General features: G+C 52.4%; 1 protein-coding gene across 1 annotated transcript; it reads left to right on the top strand.

The window, feature by feature from the left end:
• Positions 1-2462: 2462 nt before the first annotated feature.
• On the top strand, positions 2463-12506 carry MCM5 (minichromosome maintenance complex component 5; the record flags this gene model as incomplete). Its single annotated transcript, XM_080344801.1, has 16 exons — positions 2463-2629; positions 3556-3682; positions 3792-3920; positions 4574-4746; positions 6638-6793; positions 6898-7064; positions 7651-7822; positions 8005-8116; positions 8888-9031; positions 9310-9375; positions 10077-10253; positions 10359-10471; positions 10712-10840; positions 11101-11243; positions 11832-11959; positions 12405-12506. 16 exons carry the CDS (start codon positions 2463-2465, stop codon positions 12504-12506), a joined length of 2205 nt encoding a protein of 734 aa, XP_080200927.1.
• Between the last annotated feature and the right edge of the window lie 1261 nt (positions 12507-13767).

Genomic DNA, 13767 nt, shown 5'->3' with positions numbered 1-13767 from the left:
CTCCCCAGAAATCAGAGTGTGCTGTAAGGGGGCTCAGGCAAAGTCTTTCCCATGCTTGGTGTAAGCTCTTCTCAGAGACTAACTTTATCACCAAAAACTAAGGGTAGAAAAAGCTAAAAACAATGGCCAAGAATTGTTGTTGCTTTACAGAGTGCCTGCAAAAATCCTACAGGATCAGAAATGCAGCTTTGACATCTGTCTCTCCTCAGAAATGCAAAGCTCGCCAGAGCTCTGTTTGCTCAGTATTTTTATACTGCTAGATAATACTGTGATCACTTTTTCTGTGGAGCCACATGGTTCCTGTGAGGTATAGACTGTTTTATATGACACTAGTAGGTCTTTGTTAATTCTTTTCCAATCATTTTTGGTTTTTTAAAAAGCAGAAGACAGTTGTTGAAGATACAGTGTCATTCCCTTGTCTGTTATCTAATTTATACACATAATAAACTTCAACGTAAAGTCTTTACACGTGATGTTTCTTATTATTAAAACTTTACCTGGGGAGAAAGGACGCGTCTTTCTTCCTCCCAGTTTTATGTCTTTTGGAGCTGCTGCCTCTGCAGACATGACAACAGACGAAAGTGGTAGCTAGCATAGGAGCCAGACTCTGCTCCCACTAATAATAACAACCTGTCACAAGCTGAGGCAAGTGTCTTCAGTTCCAACATGCTGGTCTCTGTTTCTCGAAATGGCACAGAATTATAGGAGTGTACAAAGTATCTTTAAGGGGTGCAAGCCGTATGGAAGAGCTGATTGCTATTTTATAAAAAGCAAAAGATGATGGGTCTAAACCAAGACAGCTCTCACTGACCGCTACCAGCTAAGGGCTCCGTTACCAGGCTGCCTTTGCGAGAACTTCAGCATGAATCAGAAAAGCAAGGATGTTTTCAGAAGTCAGAAATGACATGCAGACTAGGTTTTGATCCTACAAGGCAGCTAAATGGGAGCCATCAAGCATGCAACTGCGTCCCTCACCCAGGTGACAAACCCACCCAAGTTACAGCCAGGAGTTGGCACACACGTGGCGTTGCTAAGGGCATCCCAAACACACAGCTTTCCCCTCCCTGGCCAAACAACCTGTCTGCAATTTCACAGAATCCCAGACTGGTTGGGGTTGGAAGGGACCTCTGGAGATCATCCCGTCCAACTCACCTGCTAAAGCAGGTTCACCCAGAGCCGGTTGCACAGGAGTGTGTCCAGGCGGGTTCTGAATGTCCCCAGAGGAGACTCCACCACCTCTCTGGGCAGCCTGTTCCAGGGCTCGGGCACCCTCAAAGTAAAGAAGTTTCTCCTCATGTTTAGATAGAACCTCCTGTGCTTCAGTCTGTGCCCGGTGCCCCTCACCCTGTCACTGGGCACCACTGAAAGGAGTCTGATCACATCCTCTTGACACCCAGCCTTGAGATATTTATAAACATTGATGAGATCCCCTCTCCTCTTCTCCAGGCTGAACAGACCCAGCTCCCTCAGTCTCTCTTCGTAGGAAAGATGCTCCAGACCCCTCATCATCTTTGTAGCCCTCTGCTGGACTCTCTCCAGTAATTCCTTGTCTTTCTTAAACTGGGGAGCCCAGAACTGGACACAGGGCTCCAGATGCAGCCTCACCAAGGCAGAAGGGGACGATAACCTCCCTCAGCCCCACCGCACCCAGTGGGTCTCTCTCTGCTCTGCTCTGCCCTCCAGGGCTGTCATGCTGCAGCACAGCCAGACCAGACCAGACCACTCTTGCCCAAAGGGTCACCTCACTCGGACCCTGCCACCCCACCAAGCCGAGACACAACAGGCCCCAACTGCTCCCAAAACCTTTACAGCAGTAATTTATTTTACTGCCGGTAATTAATGTCTCCGCCTCCGCCTCGGCCTGCAGAGCCCTCTCCTTCCGCCACCTGAGCGCAACTAACGCGCTCCCCCCGCCACGTTCCCGCAATGGTTTCACCCGCGCACCGCCATTTCACCTCCCCCCGCCCTTGTCCCCCAGATTTCGCGCCAAACTGCGCTTGGCCGGCAGAGGGCGGAGCGCCCCGGCCAATCGGCGGCAGGAGCTCTGCCGCGCGCTTCCTCTCGGGGCGGGGCTGGAGGGCGGCCGGAGCCCAATCCGCGGCGGCGCGCTGCGGACGGACCAATCGGAGTGCGCGGCGGCGGCGCTCCCTGTACGGCGGGGCTGTTTTCCGCCGCGCGCTGCTTTTGCCGCGAAAAAGTTGGTGGCGGCGGCGGCGGGTTCCCGCGGGCAGCGAGGTGCGGAGCGGGGCGGGATCGCGCGTGGGGGCACATCGCGGGGGACATCCCGTGGGGCATCTAGGGTGGGGGAGGAGGGCGAGGCAGTGCGTGGGGCGCAGTGCAACCGGGAGTGGGGGAGCACCCGGGAGGGGGGGCAGGATCCCGTGGGGCATTTGGTGCGAGGGAGGAGGAGGTGGCTGGGGCCGACCGTGCGCTGTCGCCCCCGCAGAGGAGCAGCAGTCACCATGTCCGGCTTCGACGACCCCGGCATTTACTACAGCGACAGTTTTGGGGGCGATGCGTCGGCGGACGAGGGGCAGGTGCGGAAGTCCCAGCTGCAGAAGCGGTTCAAGGAGTTTCTGCGGCAGTACCGGGTGGGCACGGACCGGACAGGTTTCACCTTCAAATACAGGTGCTGCTGCGACCCCCCCTTCTCCTTCTGTGGCATCACCCACCCCTCTTTGCACATCTGATCTGCTGTTAATCTCCCTCCTACTGTGCACTCCCCCGGTATACAATAGTGCATTTTAGCATTTTTCATCCCCTAGGCCGTAAAGAGCTCTTTGTCAGTATAAGAAATGTTATTGTTTTCATTTAACCCTATAGAAAAACTGAGATCTGGTGTTCTCCCAAATTTTTGGACAGCCAGCTGGTGGCAGAGGTAGCAGTAGAGGGATCCATGGTGCCAAACTTTTACTTAGTTCTGAAATTGAAGGTTTGGCTTCCAGTTCTAGTGCTTTCTGGTCTGGAGTGTTGTCTGTAGCCATTAAAATCGCTGCAGCACTGTCCATGTGTGCCTTCTGATGCTGTGAAGGTTCCTTTGCCACCTCTTTGCCTGTGCAGCTTGGAGAGACAACTGTGAGAGGCCATACAGATGTGTCATGCAAGGGCTGGGACAATCTTTCATCTCTGAATTTCATGCACTCTGGCTTTTTTAAGGAGAACATTGCCTGCTATGCTATTACTTTCTTTTTTTAAAATCATATTTTATGTATAATAGGTATTACCCTGTGTAGAATTTTTGAATTTTTCTATTTTGAATTTTTCTATTTGCCTCTCTGACTACTACTAACTGTAGTAAACAATTAGTTCTATACTTCATATTGTCACAGTAAGCACTGGTGTTGCTGATCTTTTGTCACATTTCAAAGTGGGTTTGGGTGAAAAATGCGCCCAGATCCCCTTACACTTGGCAACTCTCCTGGTTTTCCTCGTTTGCTTTCCAAACTAAGGACTCCCTGCAGAACCTGCCTTCTCTGCTCCCTATTTGTCATAAGGTTACTGTGCATGACAGGTGCTTTCTGGTCTGCAAACCTTCGCCACTTAACTGCCTTCCAGGGATGAGCTTAAACGGCACTATAACCTGCGTCAGTACTGGGTGGAGGTGGAGATGGAGGACCTGGCCAGCTTTGATGAAGATCTTGCTGACTATCTGTACAAGCAGCCAGCAGAGCACCTGCAGCTGGTAAGGACAGAGGAGGTTGGCAACCTGGCACGCTGACATTGTCAGTGTGAGAGCAGCCCTGACGATATACTGTAATATACCCCTGACAGTCTGCTCGTTCCCTTTGTAGCTGGAAGAAGCAGCAAAAGAAGTCGCAGATGAGGTCACCCGTCCTCGTCCCTTGGGGGAAGAAACTCTCCAAGACATCCAGGTGATGCTGAGATCGGATGCCAACGCAGCCAACATCCGCAGCCTGAAGGTGAGGTGCATCGGCTGCCGCGCTGGGCAGCAAGTGGCAAGGCTTGCTTGTGTGGGGGTTTGCAGGGAAGCATTTGGCACTTGATCACATAGTTCAGGACATGACCTGTATGCTAATTTACGAGCAGGGATGGTCTGCAACTTAAATCTGACCACAAAGGGCTATTATTACTGTTTCCTGCTGTGGGGACAGTTATTGCTGTTAGTGATGTTCTGCATGGAGTGTTTTGTCCTTTTCTCACTTTTTTGAAATGATAGAATAGAAACATAGAATCATAAAATAGTTTGGGTTGGAAGGCATCTTCAAAGCTCATCCAGTCCAACCCCCTGCCATGAGCAGGGACATCTTCAACCAGATCAGGTTGCTCAGAGCCCCGTCCAGCCTGGCCTGGAATGTTTCCAGGGATGGGGCATCTACCACCTCTCTGAACAACCTGTGCCACCCTAAAATCAACATGGATTAAGTCATACAACATTCTTCTACTCCTGTAGAGCAAAAGAGTGACATTGTGCAAGCTTTTTTGTTCTGGTCCCTTACTCCCATGAATGTGGGAAGTGTCACTAAGAAAGAACTGTGTTTCTTTAACATCTTTAGTTTTCCATCCATCCTTCAGTGATGGCTCTTTCACCTTCCCTTCACCTTTTCCCTTTCAGTCTGATCAGATGTCCCACCTTGTGAAGATCCCTGGGATCGTAATTGCGGCAACTCCTGTGAGAGCCAAAGCCACCAGAATCACCATCCAGTGCCGCAGCTGCCGCAACACCATCAACAACATCGCTGTGCGCCCGGGCCTGGAGGGTTACGCTCTCCCCAGGAAATGCAACACGTAAGGACTGACGTGGGGATGGATGCAGGGTGGTGGTGAACTAAAGGCTGTGTCCCCTCCTGCTCCCCCTCCGTCCCATGTATGCTGCATAGAGTCAGCTCCCTGTTGCACAAGGCAGAGATGTCTGTGTTGCTCTCTGCCTCATCCCTTAGTGTTGCCCTTGTGCCTGCTTGCCCCCATGGCCGACAGGTTATAGCTCCATCTGTCTGTAGTCACACTGGTCATGACACTGCATGACAGGAAAGACATGGACCTGTTGGAGAGGGTCCAGAGGAGGCCACAAAAATGGTCAGAGGGCTGGAATACCTCTCCTACAAGGACAGGCTGAGAGAGTTGGGGTTATTCAGCCTGGAGAAAAGAAGGCTCTGGGGAGACCTTATTGCTGCCTTTCAGTATGTAACAGGGGCCTGTAAGAAAGAGGAGGACAGACTGTTTAGTAGGGTCTGTTAAAATAGGACAAGGGGTAATGGTTTTAAACTAAAAGGGGAGATTCAGGCCAGACATGAGGAAGGAATATTTTACAATGAGGGTGGTGAAACACTGGCCCAGGTTGCCCAGAGAGGCGGTAGGTGCCCCATCCCTGGAGCCATTTGAGGCCAGGCTGGACAGGGCTCTAAGCAACCTGATCTAGTTGAAGATGTCCCTGCTCATGGCAGGGGGGTAGGACTAGATGAGCTTTGAAGGTTCCTTCCAACCCGAACCATTCAATGAGTGTATGGCCAGTGCCACAAGCAGTGTTGAGTGGCTGTGTCCAGGGAGTTCTTTTTATCTGTAATGTATTTTGCCTGTTGTAGATAAAGGTTCATTCCTGCCTCCAGCTGCCCCATGATGCTGGATTCAGCCCTGTCCCTGCCTGCACACAGTCAGGCATCAGTAGTGATGTACTGAGACAGCAGCAGGATGTGGAGTTGCTCCTTGTCTTGGAGAGCACATATTCTAGCAAGGCAGATACATCTCAAGACACTGGGAGGTTGATGGAAGCCTCATCAAATTGCTAATTGCTTTCTCGCCAGAAAATGTGTGCTTCCTGTGTGAGGTTATAAAGAAAAACGCCTTGCCACATCACTGAGTCTACCATTACCTTCTCTCTAAGTAATGAATTACCTTCCTCCCTGCTTTTAGTGAGCAAGGGAGAGCTGGGAGAGAGGACAAGTATTTAGGCAAGTCACCTTGTCTTTGCCTTGATCTCATGCCCACTTTTGGTGGCTGTTAAAGGCAAGAATCATTGAATCATTTTGTTTGGAAGAGATCCTTGATATCATCAAGTCCAACCATTAACCTAACAGTATCACTAAACCATGTCCCTAAGAATCTCATCTACGTGTCTTTAAACACCTCCAGGGATGGTAACTCCACCACTTCCCTGGGCAGCCTGTTCTAATGCCTGACAACCCTTTCCGTGAAGAAGTTTTTTCCTAATATCCAATCTGAACCTCCCCTGGCACAACTTGAGGCCATTTCCTCTCATCCTATCGCTTGTTACTTGGGAGAAGAGACCAACATCCTCCACGCTACAACCTCCTTTCAGGTAGTTGTAGACAGCGATCAGGTCTCCCCTCAGCCTCCTTTTCTCTAGGCTAAATGGTCCCAGTTCCCTCAGGTGCTCCTCATCAGACTTGTGCTCCAGACCCCTCACCAGCTTTGCTACCCTTCTCTGAACTCTTTCTAGTACCTCAATGTCTTTCCTGTAGTGAGGGGCCCTCTTGTCACCTAAGGCAGAGGACTTGATGAGCCTTTGGTTCAGACATGTATCACTGCCCTTCTCGCCTGCTGGGCATGGCTCAGGAGGATGGCTGCTCTGGCCTCTGTCATCACTGTGCCCTCTACAGGGGGACTTCCAAGGGTGTCTCTTGAGTGCCAGCAGCCTTCTCTGATTTATCTCTCTGCACAGAGAACAAGCCGGCCGCCCAAGGTGCCCACTGGACCCCTATTTCATCGTGCCAGATAAGTGCAAGTGTGTGGACTTCCAGGTCCTGAAGCTTCAGGAGTCTCCAGACGCTGTGCCCCATGGAGAGATGCCCCGGCACCTGCAGCTGTACTGTGACAGGTACCAGCGTGGTCTCCCCACTCTCACCCCTCAGGGATAGTGGGTGCTGCTGGTGCCATCATTTCCCCTGCTACCAACCTCTGCTTTCCCCTTCCTCCTTTCAGGTATCTGTGTGACAGAGTTGTCCCAGGGAACAGAGTCACTATCATGGGCATCTACTCCATCAAGAAGTCTGCCCAGAGCAAGAACAGAAGACGTGACAATGTGGGCGTGGGCATCCGTAGTGCTTACATCCGTGTGGTGGGCATCCAGGTGGACGTGGAGGGCTCAGGTGAGGGCTGCTTTTGTTGCCTGTCTGTGCTGATACCCCAGTGATGGGAGAGCCACCTCCTTGGACAAGGTGGTTCTTCTGCAAGGACTGTGTGAAATCACAGCCTGGGTCTTCTCTGCTGCTTATATAGCAGAAGGTTCGAGCCAGTCCAGGGCTCTAGCTTGCTCTTGATGCTCTGTACTCAGGTGTCCTGTGTGACTTTTTCTCAGCAATATGAAATGAGGCTTCGGCCTGAGTCCTTCAGGGTATTTAGGTGTTTTTGTCTTATTGATCTTAGTGGGAATCTGCTAGTGCATCCCTCAGGATCTGGGCTGAAGCTGATAGTTAAAATTGAGCTATGTATTTAAAACATGGTCCTGACTCTAATTTTCCCTCTGGTTCCCCCAGAGCTGCTCTGCCCAAGATCCTCAATTTTTCCTACCAGCCTTGCTGGGATAGCGAACGCCTGCCCTCTCCACCTTCCCACCTGGTGGCACTTAGTATGATCTTAAAGAAGGGATTTTTGTGATAGTGGGTGTGGGGGAAGTAGTGCCGTTTACTTTAAAACACCTATTTGTTTGCTGTTGCTTTATTCTCCTCTGCACAGGACACAGCTTCACTGGTTCCGTGACCCCTCAAGAAGAGGAGGAACTTCGTCGCCTCGCTGCCATGCCCAATGTCTATGAGACCATCGCCAAGAGCATAGCGCCCTCCATCTACGGCAGCACCGACATCAAGAAGGCCATTGCCTGCCTCTTATTTGGAGGCTCTCGCAAGAGGTGGGGAAAGGCCAGCCTGGTGGAGAGAGGGTGGTGGCAGGGGTGTCATTCATGTCACAAAGCCCTTGGATAGTCTTCTGATCGTGCTACCAACCACTTGCCGCTTCTCAGCAATGCTTGGTTATCAAAATGAAGGCTCACCATCACTTCTTGTGCTTTTTTCCCCCACCCTGTTCCTCAAGGCTGCCAGATGGACTGACCCGCAGGGGAGACATCAACTTACTGATGCTGGGTGACCCCGGCACGGCCAAATCCCAGCTGCTGAAGTTCGTTGAGAAGTGTTCGCCCATCGGGGTAGGTGGTTTGAGGTGCCCACTTATAGTGTGGCTCTTTTTTTCCTTCTGCTCCTTGTGTAGCACCGAAGACCAGACTGTGGTCATTGCAGATACAAACCTGCCTGTGCATCCATGGCTGGACAGGCTGGCAGAGCTGCAAACCACCATTTCTGGTGCTTGCCTAGAAGAGATGGGCTGCAGGACAGGGGAGAAGGGAAAGGGAAGCAGCTAGTGCCTTTCATTGTGAGATGAGCTAGGCTATGCAGATGTCCAAAGATATGAATGGTGCTGGTTTTTATCACTGGGACTTGATCCGTGGAAAGCCTGGCTGGTCAGGACAAATGAAGTTGACTGTGTCTCAGATATGAACCTCCAGACTGAGTCCAGACATGAAATTAGATTTTCAGCTGTGTTTTCTTGTAGTTTCCATTAAACTCAGCTCCTGACTGCATTTTTCCCTCAGAAGTAAAACAAAGCTAATGCACCAGCCCACCAAACAGTGAATCACTCCCTGTTCTGTGCTTAATACCTGTATTTGTGTGTCTGCAGCACCCCCGGTGCATTACAGCTGCTTAGTCCAAGGCCTGGGACTAGGCAATATTCTTTCTGTACCCAGCAGATCTGCTTTTGGCATGGGCTGAATGGTTTTCCTGGAGGCCTTTACATTTTTTTCCAGCAGTTCTGGATTTTGCAGTGCTGGGGAATGCTTTGTCCTCCAGCTGGGGTGGTGGGATCCTTGGTCCTGCGGTGGCTGATGTGCTGTCCCTTCCCTTGTCCCACATGCTGCTAGGTATACACCTCAGGGAAAGGCAGCAGCGCTGCCGGCTTGACGGCCTCGGTGATCCGCGACCCTTCCTCCAGGAGTTTCTTCATGGAAGGAGGGGCCATGGTGCTGGCAGATGGAGGAGTGGTGTGCATTGATGAGTTCGACAAGGTACCTGTAGGGCTGCCTGTACGGGAGCGGGGAAGAGAGCCCTTGGGCTGTGAGCTCCTGGGAAGGCCCACACCTGAAGGAGAAAGGGTGACTCTCCTGGGGCTGCCTCACTTGCTTTTGGAGAAGATCAGGGGATGGGGCTGCAGGGAAATTCTGGTTACATACTGCGCTCTAGGGCAGAGGTTCCTTGGGAGGTCAGCATCAGTGGGTGCGCAGCTGAAGTCCGGTGGAGGTGACTGATGGTGACTTTTTTTGTTTCTCCCACCTCAAATGCGAAGATGCGTGAGGATGACCGCGTGGCCATCCATGAGGCAATGGAGCAGCAGACCATCTCCATTGCTAAGGTGAGCTGTGGGCACACATCTCCCTGGGGCAGGAGCCTGACTTGCCACTGGGTTTCCCTGAGAGCCCAGCAACTATTGATCACTCATCTTTTGCCAGAATTGCCCATTTTAGATTGGCTTGTCCAGGCAATGGTTTTGATGCTTACTGGCTTCTCTGATCTGAGACCAGTCAGCCCTGACCGTAGGCTTTAGGTTGTCTTCTCTGAGGCAGCCTGAACTTCAGGAGGACTCAAATGAGGTCCTTCTGCTCTGCCTGCCCTCTGCTCCTCTCAGTTTAGTAGTTCTGCTCACATCCCTTTGTCACAGGCTGATGTCACTTCTTTATCTTCCTTCCTACTGCTCTCCACCTCCTCAGAAGATCTGCAGAAACTGCCTGACATCCTGGTGCCAGGTCTTCTCTCAAATCAGAGTTTCTCTTAATTTCCACTGCTCTTTTTTGTAGCACCTCTGTTCCCTCCTGGTTGCTCTGGCTCACCCCTTAGCTGTTCAGTCTCCGGTAACAAAGCATCCACCATGACTTCTTGCTGGTCACTCTTACCATACTACCTTCCAACCTGCACTTTGCCCCAAGGGCTGCCCAGGGGGACTGAGCCCTAACAGACCAGTTTCTGTCTCAGGTTGCACACTTAGTTAGTAGCGTTCTAGCCCTGCTGGGACGTGGACATGGTCTTAACCCCATCCATTTCTTGTTCTCCCCACAGGCAGGAATTACAACCACCCTCAACTCCCGCTGCTCAGTGCTGGCAGCTGCCAACTCTGTCTTTGGGCGCTGGGATGAGACAAAGGGTGAGGAGAACATTGATTTTATGCCCACCATCCTGTCCCGATTTGACATGATCTTCATTGTCAAGGATGAGCACAATGAGGAGCGAGACATGGTAGGTTTGGGGCATGTGGGTGCAGCTGGGACCTGTGGTGCCCCATTTTTCACAAGGTGGGGACAGTGGGGTTTCCAGCTGCCTGATTGCCCTCTGCTCTCCTAGACGCTGGCCAAGCACGTCATGTCCTTACACGTGAGCGCCTTGACGCAGACCCAGGCTGTGGAGGGCGAAATCGAACTGAACAAACTGAAGAAGCTCATCTCCTTCTGCCGGACGTGAGTGAGAGGCATGATTTTTCGGCTGTGCCCAGGCTGCATGGTGGGAGGTGGTGGTGAGAAGCAAACCACGCAGCTGATATTTGCAAGCTATCTGGATGACCTTTTTTTAACTCCTGCCTTGAAAAAAGGGAAGCGAGAGCAACTTGCAATGGTGCTGCAGTGTGGCTCGAGGTAGCAAGGGGTGCCCAGGGGACCCTCCCCAGTGGTGCTGTCTCCAGCTCCTGTCCCCTTTTGCAGGAAGTGTGGCCCACGGCTGTCGGCAGCGGCGGCAGAGAAGCTGAAGAACCGCTACATCCTGATGCGGAGTGGCACTCGCCAGCATGAGCAGGAGAGCGACCGCCGCTCCAGCATCCCCATCACTATCCGGTGAGCGACCCTGCCCTTCTTGCCCCACCGAAACCCTCGGGGTTGGGGCTACATTGCTGGGTGTCACCTGGGATAGCTCAAGAAGGGGTTTAGTGGGGTGCTGGGTTTTGAGGGAGCCCTATGTGAACAGGGCAACACTGGAGGTGCCACATGGGAGGCAGGAATGCCTGGAGTGGGGTAGGTGAGGGTGTCAGTGGTCAAGGGGAAGAAGACCCCATAGAGCTGCAGAAGAGAGCAGGCAATGTCTCCTTTGGCTGCAGGCAGCTGGAGGCCATCATACGCATCGCAGAGTCCCTGGCGAAGATGAAGCTTCAGCCCTTTGCCACCGAGGTGGATGTTGAGGAGGCCTTGAGGCTCTTCCAGGTGTCCACACTGGATGCAGCCATGTCGGGCAGTCTGTCAGGTGAGGGGAACGTGCTTTGTGCTGGGGGAACATGGGACATGCTGGCCCTGGGTGCTCTGGGCATAGAGATCTGAGCTCCCCTTCTGGGACCGGGCTGGTAGCATCAAGAGGTCTGCCAGATACCCCCCGAGCAGGTGCTGGACCTGCTTTCTGAGCTAAGGCAAAGCGATGCCTGTGGAACCAAGGGGCCATGGGGGCTGTGCCTCACAGTGAGGGCAAGAACAAATGACGCCAAGGGTCTCCATTCATGCTGGGGCAGGGGAGGGATGGTTTGGCCTCTCGTGGTCCCAGGGGCAGAATACAGTGATGGAAGTGGTTCCCCAATGTGTTTGTCCTCTAACTGCTTCCCTGTGGGGGTGGAGACGTTTGCTTGGGAGGCAGCATGGCATGAAGGATTGGAAGGAGGCTCCAGCAGTAAGGTCCATGTTCAGCTGTGTCTTTGAAGCTTCACAACCTTTGATGGATTTGCTCATGGGTTCTTTAGTCTCTGAGACATGCAGGTGTGGTGGGAGACATGGGAGATGGGCACTCTGGCTTTGAGAGTGATGTCTGGGCAGTGCAGAGAACTCATGCAGCCTCTCCCTCCAGGGGCAGAAGGCTTCACAACACAGGAGGACCAAGAGATGCTGTCCCGCATTGAGAAGCAGCTCAAGCGCCGCTTTGCCATCGGCTCCCAGGTGTCAGAGCACAGCATCGTGCAGGACTTCATGCGGCAGGTGCGCCAGGGACCCTACAGAGGGTTGGGCTGTGAAACCAGGCACCCCAGACTGCTGCTCAGGGGTCAAAGCCATTCCCCAAGAGGTGGCAAGACAGCCTTTTCGTTATATTTGCTTTTGAAGTTGTTTGTAGGGAGTGTTGCGGGATGTGATTGTAGAGTTCAAAGAGTGAGGCGAGAACTCATTTTTCTGCAAAAGCACTGGGGTTTGGAGGCTGTTCAGGTAGTTTGGGGCTCTACCCTTGAAACCAGAATGGTTTGATTTGTAATACTGGCTTCAGTCAGACCTCAAACAGTGAAATGAGAAAGGAGCATCAGCACCTGGTGCTCTCAGGCTCCTCACTCTGGAGAGGCACAGCCAGGCTTCAGGCTGGTTGCAGATTCCTGCTGGACTCTGTTGAGATTTTCCTTGCTGGCTCATCTTCCACTGTTCTCCCCTTTTCCAGAAATATCCAGAACATGCCATCTACAAGGTGCTGCAGCTGATGATGCGGCGGGGGGAGATACAGCACCGCATGCAACGCAAAGTCCTCTACCGCATCAAGTGACCTCCCTGTCCCATGTGTGGGGAGGGACCTTCTGCTGCCTGGCACTTGTCCATGTGTGGGCAGAGAGCTTCATGGGGTCAGCGCCCGCTTCTGGAAGAAGATTTTCCTTTGGGAGCCAAACAGCCAGGAGCTTCCCTCTTAAACCAGGGTTTGGGGTGGTTGGGGTTCCCCTTGGTTGCTCTGATCCTGTATCACATCAGTGTTTCTTTGAACTCCAAAATCTTTTAGATTATATTAAAATAAAAACTGATATTGGTAGCCCAGGGTCTTTGGCTGCCTGGAGGGACAGAGGGGATGTATCGTCTTCCACCGTTAGATTTTGGTTGGAAGAGCATCCCTCCTGCGTGCTCTGTGTTACCCGCTGCCCAGTGCCCACCTCAAGGTGGGACACAACCGCATGGGAAGCACCAGCAGCCCTGAAGGCAAAGACCCATTTCTCACTTGTGGTTTGATCTGTCTGTTAAGGCATAAATCCTTTTGGCTCAGGCTGCCCTGCTGGGCTCAGCCACGTGGGAGGCTCCTTACCCAGTCACTGCGTGCAGGCTGCAGACATCTTCCCTGTCTGCCAGCAGCAGCAGCAGAAATGACCTGCTGTTCCCTGTTTCAAAGCTGCTCTTTGCTTATCCCTCTTCATCGCCAAGGACTGTGGTAGGCAAATGCTTTACCCTGCAGTGTAAAGGGCTGTGTGAAACCCTTGCTGGAGGTGTGGGCAGAGCCCTCCGCTTCCCTCAGTGGGGTGGAGCAGTGCGCAGTGAGGATGAGGATGCAGGGTGATGTCCAAGAGCTGTGTGCTCTCCTCCCCATGCGTCTACCACCTTGTTTGTGTGTTGGCAGCTATAGAATCATATAATAGTTTGGGTTGGAAGGGACCTTCAAAGGTCATCTAGTCCAGCCCCCTGCAACGAGCAGGGACATCTTCAACCAAATCAGGTTGGTCAGAGCTCTGTCCAGCCTGGCCTGGAATGTCTCCAGGGATGGGGCATCTACCACCTCTCTGGGCAACCTGGGCCAGTGTTTCACCCTTATTGTAAAAAAATTCCTGCTCATGTCTGTCCTGAATCTCCCCTCTTTTAGTGTGAAACCATTAGGGGGAGGGATGTCCCACTTGCCAGGAGCTTCTTGGGTTCTCTGCCCTGGGGTGCACTTGTGCAGCCACTCACTCTTCTGTGTTTGCTGCACAACCTTGCACTTGTCAAACTGCAGGTTTTTGTCATTGCTAGCAAGGCAGTATTGGTTTTCTTAAGTGACCTCCTGAAGATGC

The sequence above is a fragment of the Nesoenas mayeri genome, assembly GCF_963082525.1.
Source record: "Nesoenas mayeri genome assembly, chromosome: 1".
Classification (NCBI taxonomy): domain Eukaryota; kingdom Metazoa; phylum Chordata; class Aves; order Columbiformes; family Columbidae; genus Nesoenas; species Nesoenas mayeri.
The sequence above is the reverse complement of the archived record's forward strand: the minus strand, read 5'-3'. Positions and strand labels throughout refer to the sequence as shown.